General features: G+C 38.1%; 1 protein-coding gene across 1 annotated transcript in view; it reads right to left on the reverse strand.

Moving 5' to 3' along the window:
- Positions 1-12546, reverse strand: part of Galphao (G protein alpha o subunit) — a 239364-nt gene that overhangs the window by 59998 nt on the left and 166820 nt on the right. Inside the window, exon 5 of the mRNA XM_071588259.1 lies at positions 5700-5828. Within this exon, the coding sequence (XP_071444360.1) occupies positions 5700-5828 (129 nt within the window). The remainder of the gene's footprint in view (positions 1-5699; positions 5829-12546) is intronic.

The following is a 12546-nucleotide window of genomic DNA, read 5'->3' on the forward strand; positions in this document are numbered from 1 at the left end:
CGAGAAAATATGACCCAAACTCTTTACACAATTCAATGCTAAGGTATTTTTCGCGATTCTATTAAGATGGACCAACCATGAGTACGGTACTAAACCGGTCAACCAAAAACAAAAAAAAGCATGTGCTGTAAGAAACGATAGTGGCGCACTTATGTCAACTACGCTACAGTCGCAATACAGTATTTTTGGCATTAGTCCTGATAGGTTCCATTGTACACATTTATTTTTAATAACGCTGCTGAGGATGTGACTTTCACTGGTGCAAGAACATAGCTCTTGGAAGACGACAGGCCATTGTTCATGTTAAAGAGGGTCCGTAGAGTGCAGCAGGAGTGGAATGTGGGGAGCGAAAGGTAGATGAAGATAGGAGAGGAGGAGAAGTCACGGGACAGGGAGGATAAAGACGAAAAGGATATTGCTTAAGTGTCGTGTTGAGGGAATGGCTGAAAAGATTTCGTGCCCGGAGTGGTATGGAGGGGCCGAGAGGGTTGTAAAGCGACCTCATTTTTTTATTAAACGTGCCCATTGGAACAGCACTCCGCGTTTGAAGCCCCAGCCACAAGTAGCCGTGATAGCAACCACGAGGATAACCTTCGCCCACCCGCTCACCTCACAGACACCGTCAAATCATTTTCTTTTTCCACTACAGTGTACACACTTCCACTAAAGTGACAACGATACAACTAGTTTTGATTTCATTGCTAAAATATTGCTAAAAGTAGAAAAGGTAAGCAACTTTAGTCACCTAGAGTTATTTTCACACAAAGGCACATAATTACGGCAGTGCGGAAAATGTGAATATAAACACTTATGAAATGATAAAAAATGGCAAGAACGGATATTTGTGATGGAAGATCAATTCAACACGGAGGTTGCATCCTCCTTTAGGCCATTAGACCAGTCAATGCCGTTTCCCTAGAGGGAATGATTCTGACGTTAGGGCATCGTCGGAATGGGGTGTAAAATGAATGCAGTCAAGCACTTATTATACCAGTACCAAAGCCAGGATACGTCTTACTTTACTACCTTAGGCCAAGACCAGGAGGGATATTTCATGAAATATGACGGTGTTAATTCGTGAGATATAACTTTCAACTGTGACTAACACGCTAAAAGATGGTGCCATCACCAAACTAAGGAAACCTTACGATGATGAAAAATACAAACGCCAATGTATTAGTGTAATATTTGCTGTTTTGAATCACAGAAAATTTAATGATTAACTACGCCGTTCGGTGTTTATTAAATTGTCGGCTATCTTGACACTAATTGTGTTCATGTATGGAGCATATGAAAAGTCAAGTTAATGCATATCAAACTCACTGGATGAGTTTTAGTCAGTAGACAGCGACTTAGTTAGGATTACGAAAGACAACCTAGATTGCGAGTTGAATAATATGCTCCTGGTGTAACTCTATTTAAAAAATCTATTTCTCGAAACACAGGAGCTTTCTCATGCTCGCCAAAATAAGATTATGACTCAAGTACCGAGGATTTTGTTCCCTGAAAAAAATAAACTTCTACTCCGATGCCTACTCAACATAAAATATTATAACCACTTTAGGGAGCTCAGTCTTCGTAGCACCAGTCATATTTCTACTATTTATCGTCTGAGAAACTCTTGTAGTATGGAGAAAAGTCATTTCTCCAAATTCTCGTAGAATTTCAACTGAATGAAATAAGAAAATCCCTCCCATAAAACTCATGTTCTTAAAACTGCCACTAATAGTCAAGTTTTTATATAGAAGAAAAGTGCTTAGCTCTGGAATCAAGGATTACTGCCTTATTTCCGATCCAGTAACCGTAATTGCTCCATACCAATAAAAATTCTTTTTTTTATGGTCATGTAACACATAAACGTGAAATTGAATCATCAAATCAATCAATGGCAGCGAAAGCATGACGGGATATTTATCATGAAAATGGCATTTGATAAATGAAAAATGTTTTAATTTACATTTCAAACAACTGGAAAAGACGTAAATGCCAACAGAATTCTCCAACTCACCCCTGTTTAGGGGAAATAATCTAACTGTTCTCATATGCATAGGATATTCCACAAGAATTCTAGGTTATCAATAATAAAAAAACAAGGTTGCAAATGAGATGACCTGGAAGTCCGGATTTTTGAACTTAATACATAACTACTTCATATTTATGCATGAATACGGATATGAGGTTCTTCCTTTCCAGCACGGTAGTATATCAACAATGGTTCGAATCTATGAGCCTCTTCATTAATTCTGGCAGTTTGAGGGATATTTTACAATGATACCATGTCAAAAGGTAGTTACATAAATATATTATTAATCTCTACGAATACAAAGATGATTCTATACATGGAAGGGTATTTAAGGTAGATTATATGAATGATAATGAAGACTATAAATTTTGCTGCTCAATTTTTACGGCCATTTTCGGGGAATATCGCTTCCAAGTTTGTGGGAAGGCCAGACATGAATAACCAATAAGCCTCCCGTTCCGCCAATTTCTCAAAACAGGTGTGTCACCCCTGATAATTATTGGTGATCAACCTGTAATTAATAAAATTTTTGACGTTGCAACGTAAATATTAAACGGAGGAAATAAGTGGGCGCTATTCAGCAGACAGCATAGACAAGCTGCGACGTTCCTTCTACACGCGGGAACGCTGGCCAAAACGCTTGACTTTGAGACCTCTGTCGGGTGCATTTTGAATTTTCACATCTCGGAATTCTCAAGCGTTTGCAAATAAAATCACACCGCGACCTTGGCTCCCAGAAAGTTCTCCAGGTTCGCCCTCACAAAATTCACGTTGCTACATAAGGAGAGACTTGAAAAAGAGAGAAACTTCCAAAGAAAATATCTCACGAGGGAGGATGAGCGCGCGAAGTCGTCTACCGATGGCAGCAGAGCCGTGGTGGCTCTTAGGATCAGGGATGAATGAAGAGGTTTGTTTTGAAGGCCATTAGAGGCGTCAAAAAACGGATGGGCTACAGTCGCGGCGGAAATTAAGAACGGAAGAGTGCTGCTTAGGAATGCCGGAATATATTAGGCCTCTTTACCAAACATCCTGACAAGATCTTGACATTTGCATTAGCTGGGATTTGATCGGATTAGGATATCCTCAAATAAAATGGGCTCACGGAAGAGGTAAGATGATTTTTTCCCCCTCTCGACCCCATACTCTCCCTTACGCCGGCACCACAAAATGACCGAAGTGACTTGCAGTTTCATCAGGGGAGAAAAAATGGGATGATGCTTGAGAACGTTAAAATTCAAGAATTATGTTCATCTGTTGTATTTCCATTCGTATGGAATTAAAACGAATCACGAGCATCGCATTTACGTTCTCTTTGAGTAATTTTCTTAGCTCCAGAGGTCAATGTCCTCCTAAGAATGTCAATGCCTCTTTCTGATGCCAGGATCTTTATGTAGCATCTTTTTTTGATTCTTGTCAATCAGTCTTTCTTCCTCCAGAAGCTGACACAGAACACTGTACTGCGTGAAGTTTAACGCATGTGCAGGTTGTTAACATGAAAGCGACGACACGTGACATCATGCGAGATTTTTAGAGCTTTAAAAATCAGGGAATTTTTCTTTTATCTTTTTATTCGATTAACACAAAGATATTGTATTAGCAACTAATGTAGGTTCCTGAATGTTCTCAAATTCAGGGATGACAAAATATTTTTTCAAAAAGCCACTTTTAGATAAGTTTTCGAAAATTTGTTAGAAACCTTGCAAGAGTGCAGAGGACGTCGGAATATTCACCAGAAGAGGAGAAAACTGTTTCATTAGAATAAATATGAAGACAGCTCAGATGTCTGGCAAAAGAAATTAAATTAACTACATCATCTAAAAACCAAGATAAAAAACGTATTGATAAAATTTCAATTGATTTAGAAACAAGGAACTCCTTTTAAGTCCTTAGTGTTAAGAAATACTTGGTGCCATTACTTAGAATGAGAGGTATCGTTAAGTTATTGCTACCTTTATGAAAGCGTTCGCGCAGATCGAACCAATTAATTCAGTATCGACAATTACATCGGGGTAACGCAATTGGCAAACCACAGTCACGTAAAAATAATAAATCTAGACTTCAAATAACAAGATGAGATTTTGATTTCAGGTAAAACAAAAGCCAGAATGTCATCACGACTTTAAAGATTGAGTTTTCCTGTTGATTAGTGCCATTAAGCATTAGGAAATAGGTTTTTGCACTAAAATGGAGTAATCCGAAAAGAATCAATGCAGTATACGAATCGTATAATTACAAGTAGACCTTGAGCTCATGAAAAACCTTTAACGCCTCGTAATTGCGCCACCTTCACAAGGACGTCAATCAATCATTCCCAATAACCGCGTTTCTAACATTCACTACTCCTTTTGACATTTGCCAATGATGTCGCTTTAAGCTTTCTGATCTGAAAAGTGCAACAATCCACAGTACCTACCAAAAAATTCGTAAATAGATGCTCTTCGTCAGAATCATTTATGAGAGTACTAACCTATTACAAACGGCACTAAGAAGGAGAAAATTAGACCACTAGCGCGACTTAGAAAATCTTAAAGAAATTACAATCGAGATATTTTGACGAATTTGTTCGAATTAATGTTTTTTGGTTCCCCCATAATTCCTTGGGCGCGTTTTATTTTCACCATTCCAATTGGAAATATGATCTTAAAATATAACGCAGAACACTAAATGTTGGCTGTATTATTTGGTAGGATTGCAATCGATTTATTTTCTCTGTCACCAATTGGCACCAAGGAATATCATTTGATTGATCAGTAGCTAAGTAATATTCCCAGCGAGGTAGTGTATTAACAACCTCTGTTTGGCAATTATCGTTGGATGCATCAAGGTATAAACCATTATACTATATATCAATCCTTCCGACAATTAATTCAATACATCAGATTTCCCTGAAAACTGCTATCGAGGGCTTCCGATGAAGATACGGCCAGTGGCATTGGCCCCTACAATGATCACTTCCCGCATAACCAGATATTCACCTTGTGTTTACCTTGGTGCCTACGTTTGCGGCGCATTTTTCCAATGCTTATCACAAATTGGGGACGCAAGGAGAGGTGCGAAGGAAAACCGCAGACAAGACAACAGGATGTATCTTGTCCAATTCTACAGCCCTTGTAAAAAAATCAAACCAAAGACGAAAGATAATAATATTCTGGTAAGATTACTCGCCGCAGAAGATATTACACAAACATGTGAATTAAGTCACACAGTCTCAAAAGTCCACAAAAAATGTGATTCATAAGGTCAAAGAAATACATTCAGCACGACAGCTAGACACGGAGTCACTCCATTTCCAGGGTCCTATTGGAATGCAAAGTTATTTCCCTTCGAACCGCGCAAAGATGTGACTTAGTGGATACTTTCTTAGGTATAAGTTAGAGTCAGTGTCATACAGAAATCGGAAGATTTAGACCGGATTTTGGATCGTCGGGAAACTTCGGATATTATTTGCCGACATCCAACCGACCGTGGAGAGAGAGATTACCGAGGATTACCGCACTGAGTTTGCTTTCCCGACACAATTTTATGGGATCGGAGAAAGTTCTCAAATAGTAATAAGAAGCACAGGCATATGGAGGGAGGTATAGGATTCGTCACTTCTAAAATTAAACACAAAATGCGACAAATTTGATAAGACAAATATATGAAGCGGAAAGATGCGCGATTGACGTGGACTCACTTAAAATTGAGGTTCTTGAAGGAGAAGTGCACCTCGACGATCCCCGTCGTCTTCACTCGCGTCCGAAGGATGTCCTGTTCCGTGGGTTGGTAGTCCTTCGCGCCCAAGCGGTCCAAATCGTCCAAGAAACTGTGGGAGAAGAGAAAATTAAATTATTAGTTCAGGAATTTCTCCTATAAAGCTTACCATATTCATCCACCAAAACAACATATAAAAAAGGAAGGGTTACACCCCGACAAAAGAGAAAAGTTCACCACGAAAGGGAGAGACAAGAAATATAATATGGGATGGCGACAATGAATTAGTAGTAGATACGTCTCCGTTGCTAAAGATGATATTTCATTCATATTTATAAATAAATAGGGATTCAATGATGAGAGTATTTTTGACACCAGCATAAAAATAACGGGAGGCCAAACGTATCGCGACGCAACCGTCTTTATCTGTAGTTACTACTTGATAAATTACATATTTTAATTTACAGTATTCACAATTCCATGCTCGAACAACGAGCATTCGTTCTACTGGTTTTTATTATAATTCTTTCCCACTTAGGTTTTCATGGCAGTGAAAAATGTAAATAAATTTCGGTACTCGCCAACAAAATGAAATGGTTAGGTCATTCGCGAGCTTTTGAAGACATTTTAGTGTCAGTTCTATCAGATCTGATTTATTTCTATATACATTATCAAACAGATAGAAGTATTCGAAGAGACTAAAAAATCACTCCGCCCACATTTGCTTGTTCCTATTAGCGCACCCATGCCCCGCAAACTCGAGGAAAATTGCAGATGAACAAAAATTGGCCGCACCGTGGCTCTTCCGCAAAGAGAATACCAAGTCCACCATTATTTATGAACGTAATCGTTTCTGCTCAAGGATTAAATAACAGCAATTCATGAGCGGAAGCCAGCTAATGGGTAGGAATTTAGACAGAAAGGAGGGTGTATCCTAGCGTCCATGTCCATGCTGTTCACGGAGGGATATAGCGTATTTCTGGAGCAAGAGTCAACTAGCTTTTGTTATTAGTCACACCTGACTGACCACTTTGATTTTGCGCTGGGGCATTGTGTGCTTGGACACTTCACATTACTTACGGTGTGCATAGTATCCCTCAATATCTTGGATTGAGACATCATGCTTATTCTTTCAGACCTCACGTACATGCACACTTTCTTTGTTCGATTTCGGAAAGGAAGGGGCGTGGCAAAACGAAAGTGAAGTAGCTTGGAAGCATGCGAGAGAGATTGGGCGCAGCGCAGTAGAGACAAAATGCGCCACCCTGGTTGGCTTCAAGACATGCGGCGCAGGAGGTCACAGGTTTACGATCTTTTCCTGCGGAAGGTCGCAGTGAATGTTCCGGCGGGTGCTTGAAAGATCCGTGGTCGACTGTGCCCAGCCTGGCTAGCGAGATGCGCAGACCGAGTAAACTGATCGAAGACGCGGCCTTGCGATTTTACTTAGGTACGTGCATTGCCTATATTTCACTGCTGGAGGAAACATAACAGAAATACTTTATTACTCGGAAGAGTCTTATCTCCCTTGCGAAATGAAATTGTAGTTTCTCAATCTTTGGCGTTGCGTCAGTAGACACCCGCAGCTTGGCTTTGTTAGATTAATCCATAATGCCAAGTGAACACGATACTTCACATAGTTTCATTCTCGGGGAATTTTCCTCTGGCGTATTTTTCTCGAAAATAATACGACATACTATAGGAATAAAAGGGAAGTGACTATCATTAAGTAGTTTATACGTAGCTGTAGAAGAGAAAAAGATATAGTAGACTTTCATTTATTTGAATTAAAATAAATGTTTTGTTTGAAGTTTCTTGAAAATAGAATAACCGTTCATTTTTCCTTCAACAAATCAGAAGCATGGCCGATCCACCTTGCGGTTTTTCTCGAAGCAAAACATTCTCAGTATTTTATATTTTTCTGTTCCTAGTTCTTTGAAGTTAGGAAAATCATTCACTAGTTTTCGCATCCTTCGATTTGTATACGCCGCTCCACGCAAATAGGAGAAAATATTAGGGTATAACTCGGACAAAATAGTAAATTGGAGAGATGGTGGTATGACATAAAAACACCAAATATTCAAAGATGAAATACTGGGCATCGATTTCCATTTGTCTTTTTCATGTAAAACACATGGAAGGGTTCCACCTTCACACGAGCCACATTTTATGCAATTTTCATTTTCTTCGTCTCCAATCTCGAAATGCTGAATGCGGATTACCTGTTTATGAAATAAGCACTCACCAAAAGAATTTTACGGGATAATGCTCATTTACGGCAGATCTCTGTTTAGCACATAAATGAAATAAAGCACAGAAATTGATGCTAATCTTGGACATATTTAAAGTTTTATTGTTAATTATTTGACTTTTTAATTTAAATATTCGCACAAAGGAATACACATTTTTTTATGTAGCAGCAAAGGAAAAAAAACAACACAATGAATGCGCTGATTTGGCAAAATGGTGTTTTCGAACACAAGAAAGCTCAACAAATCCCTTTACAAAGTCAACGGTATCCATTTACTTCCTTAAATAAAACAATAAAGGAAAATGAAGTTTTTTTTTCACTGGTAATATGTAAGAATATGAGAAGTCTCCAGCCACAAAAGGCATTTTAATCCAGGAAAAATACAATATTGACTTCCTGTGCAGAAGCGCATATACACAATTATAATCCCTCTGCTTTCATTCTATCTCTTTTTGGGCCTAAGAACCGATTTGTTTACTCATTATAAAAAAATGAGCATTTGATAATTACCAACAGAGCCAACAAAGGATTTCACGAATCAAAAATAGCAGTTGTAATTAAAACTCAAAAGACATTTTTCTAAAATTAGACCGGGTAAAAGCCTAAAATGTGTGCAGCAACACTCGCAATACTATACTAGTATATCAAGAGAGCAAAATAGCCAAAAGGACCAAATAATGCCATGGATGAAGCCACAGGAACCAAAGGAGATACATTACAAATATGTAAGAGTGCGAACATCGCTTTTTAACTCCTTAATTTCAGTGGAATATCCTTCACTCATAAAATGAATTTTTCATAAATAGCACCAAAGAAAATTCATCACAGTTAATTCAATCGGTAATAAACAAGTCGTTAATATCTAAATATAAATTATGCTATCTTAAGAAATTAATCTTTGAATAAGTAGAAGAGGGGGATTAACCTCTATTTAATTCTGCATTGGTTCACATTTAATTAGGCAAAGACCATCCACATATATAAATGACTACGGAATATCTACAAGTCACCGTCAGGAAATGCTCGAAGATGAACCTTTTTTAATTAGCTAATTGACAGTTACAACTTTCACCCGACGACACGCTGTTCATCTGTTTTCTTAATGACCGCTCACAAACTCGAGTTCACTAGCCATGAAGAAATTTCATTCAATCACCATTTTACCAAATGCTATGGAACGAAGAAAACAAGTAAAATTGTATAATTAGAAAATATTAATGTATTTGAATTACAGGTATTGCATGCTCTTTTTGCTTATCTGTAGACGCATGTCATTTGAAGTACACCAGAAAAAAATGCTGCCATCTATCTAATGTGACAATAGATTATTTGGAAACCTTGGATTCATATGGATCGCCTAGCACATTAGGAATCATGAGATAAACAAGCAATCGGTTTTTCAGAGCACAGCGAAGAAATGGGTTTTACGAAGAAGTCATCGCTACCTTATTTGAAAACATTGCATTCAACCAGTGAGCTTTTGTAAAAATCAATAAAAAATATTTTGCAGATTGATTCTGTATCATCAATGCATATTTTGGTACTTGTAATTCTGGAAATTATAATCCAAGCATTGTTAAATATATTTGAAGTTAAATATATCCAGTCACTATCACAAATAAATAATCCTTATTCATATGTTTTCCATCCAAAAGATATAATAGATAAGCACATAATTGTAAAGCATATATATCAAAATATACGATGAAAGAGAAAATGTAAGGAAAGAGAAGGAAAGGAAGGAAGGGAAACAATTCAGTCTCAAGATCACAACTGAAGGCGAGAGAAGAGGAATGTAAAATGAAGGAATAAGAGAGAGAGAGAGCGACATGTGAACGCGAATGTCGTTAAATCAAAATATAATCACAATCTTGAAATAAATAAATATAATAATTTTGATATAGCATACCTCCATCTGCCTTAATAACTATGAAGGCAGGTAATTTGAAACAAATTATCACGGAGAAACTCGTGATGTCACTCTGGAGAGACCTTTATACTAATGGCAAATGTATATTAAGTAACATACCGATGTTGGTAAACGCTCGAATCGCAAATGCCTAAAACAGAGGACGTGATGATAACTAGAGTTAAACACTAATTCCACTAAAACAACTGACCTCGCCGATTAATGACTCAAGGCAGACTATGGTAAGGAACTATCAGGGAAAATGGAACGATATGGAAATAAATTTTCTCACTCACATTAGAAGTTACTTAAACAAAACAAATTTCAAGAGGCTTTTAACAACCGGCACCACGCCGTGAAAAACATGTAACTTTTAACAACAAAGGAATGAATGGCATGCAAATCCTTCAAACTTTGACGAGTACAACCTAACAAAACACTGACTTGAAGAAAAAACATTCTGTGGAAAATGAAGCCTTTACTCATGGAAACTCAGTTGACGTCGATGGAGTTAAAGTACCGCACGGGCAGCGTTTTCGCAAAATTATAACAAAACGTGGGGAAGTCCGTCGTCTTGAGTGGTCTCGAAAACTGGGAGGAAACAATTTTTTTGAATGAACGTTTCTTTCCCCTCTGCATTTCTTTCCCACCCTCCTCCGCCTCTTTTGCTGCCCCACGCCCTCTCGAATACCGCCCACTTCGCATGGTGGCCAACTGCCAAGATGGTGTTCCCACTGCAGGGGCAGCCCGGCCACTCCGAATCCCTTGACCGAGGCGAGGCCCGCTCACTTGTTAACCTCCTTTCATCTCACGGTCCTCGCCCGCTCTCCCACTCGCATTGCTTTGAAATCCGAGGATGCAGTTTCCTTATTTTTTTGCCTTGGACCCCTTACGCTTTTCTTAAAGTATAACGTGGAGCTGTGTGGGGCGATGTGGTACCAGGAGGGGTCAACGTATTTTGGTAATGGCTTGGTTGGATTCGGAAGGTAATAGTAATCAGTGATATTTTTCGACTATCAGATCTTGGGAAATCGAAGGCAGAATGGGAAAAATAGCTGTAGGAGCGAATACTACACGATTTTAGCACGATGTGAGCATTGCCTCACCAATCAAGCGCATCTCTAGCGAAGTTACTATTGCTAGGCTAGTTATTGACTAATCGATTACTAAGCGGAAGAGTTTTTTTTTCAATGTTCAAAGGAGAGTAAAATGTCCCAAGAATTACTTGTTTGTGGTAGTGCGGCATTACGTAAACCTTGATGCAGTCGCATTATCCCTACCCACGACTTAAGCATTTTCCATCTCCAGTTTTTCGCAATTCGTCCTTGGCCTTTCTCCATAGTTTTTAGTCTTGCGTAGTTCCTTCCATTACCGTCTTCGGTGCACTAATGAGCCTCGGAACAAACCCAATAAATTTCATTCTCCTTATCAGTTTCCACCATGGATTCCTCGCTTCGCCAACTCTTCAAAAGGCTTATTCGTTATTGCAATGATAAGTAGCACACAGTAGTGATACTGTCTGCTACTTATCATTGCAATTATACCACTCATAACTTATATTTTCTATTTTCAACTTCTTTCACATTTGAAAAAAGCATTCTTAATTTTAATAATGTAACAGTATCGACAGGACGTTCACACTCGACATATTAGTTCTTATTCTTTATCCCCAGTCCTCAAAGTTTGAACTTTTTGTCGCGCTTCTATGTCACACGGACGGAAAAACAATCGAGAATCGTTTGAAGATGTTCCTAATGCATTAGTGAACGATTAAAGTGAATTAAACTCAATCATAGTTTCAAGGTTATTTCCTTTCCGAGTGACGTTTATTCTTACCCATATTTCTAGAGGTTACTTCAATGAAATGAAGAATTAGAAAGTACCCAACTGTGCCCACGTGTTAAGGAGGGAAAATTAGTACAGGGAAGTTATTTCAACCATTGGATTATAGGTGAAGGAACGAGTTTTATTATGAAATGAATTGACAACCGTTTGCATTGATACAGAAAATCGTTATGCTTGCAGCCAAAATATATCATCTAGGATTAATTATATTAGGAGTAGTATTGGCTTTGGGAAGCATCTAACGATAAGTTTAAATATGGTGTTAGAAAAGAGAAAGTAGACAGGTTATATACGAAGAAGACAGAAAAAGTCGGTGGGGGTATTTTGAAAGGTAGTGAAATGTTAAAGATCATCATAGAAGAGATAATGTTTGGAAAATGGGGTAGAGGAAGGAGGAGATTGGGCTTTTTAGACAGCATGAAGGCAGGTTAGAGGAATTCAGAACTGAAGAATGAAATAACATAAGTCAAAGGATTGGAGGTTTCCGTGAAAAGTATTAAATTATTACCATTAGGCAACAAAAAATATTTGAAATACCTGCTAATGAATAATTACAGCATATTCATAAGATAATTATTTTTTATTGCCAATAATATTTTCAAGGTTGAGCCCTTGGTTGCCGATTAATTATCTAATGGTAAAATATCCCGAATGGAATTAATTAACTATGGGAAACATCAATACTATCCTTCAATTAAGATTGTGGTAAAACTGTAAATTGAAGAATTAAAAATATATGCATTCTTTAACTGGGTGAGATGGTGAAAAGGTACCCCACCCATACGTACGTACTGCTGGCTACTGGTTGCAGTCGGAGGATTGGTTTGC

This window comes from Hetaerina americana, unplaced genomic scaffold, assembly GCF_022747635.1.
Source record: "Hetaerina americana unplaced genomic scaffold, ioHetAmer1.1.p SCAF_3, whole genome shotgun sequence".
NCBI classification, from domain to species: Eukaryota; Metazoa; Arthropoda; class Insecta; order Odonata; family Calopterygidae; genus Hetaerina; species Hetaerina americana.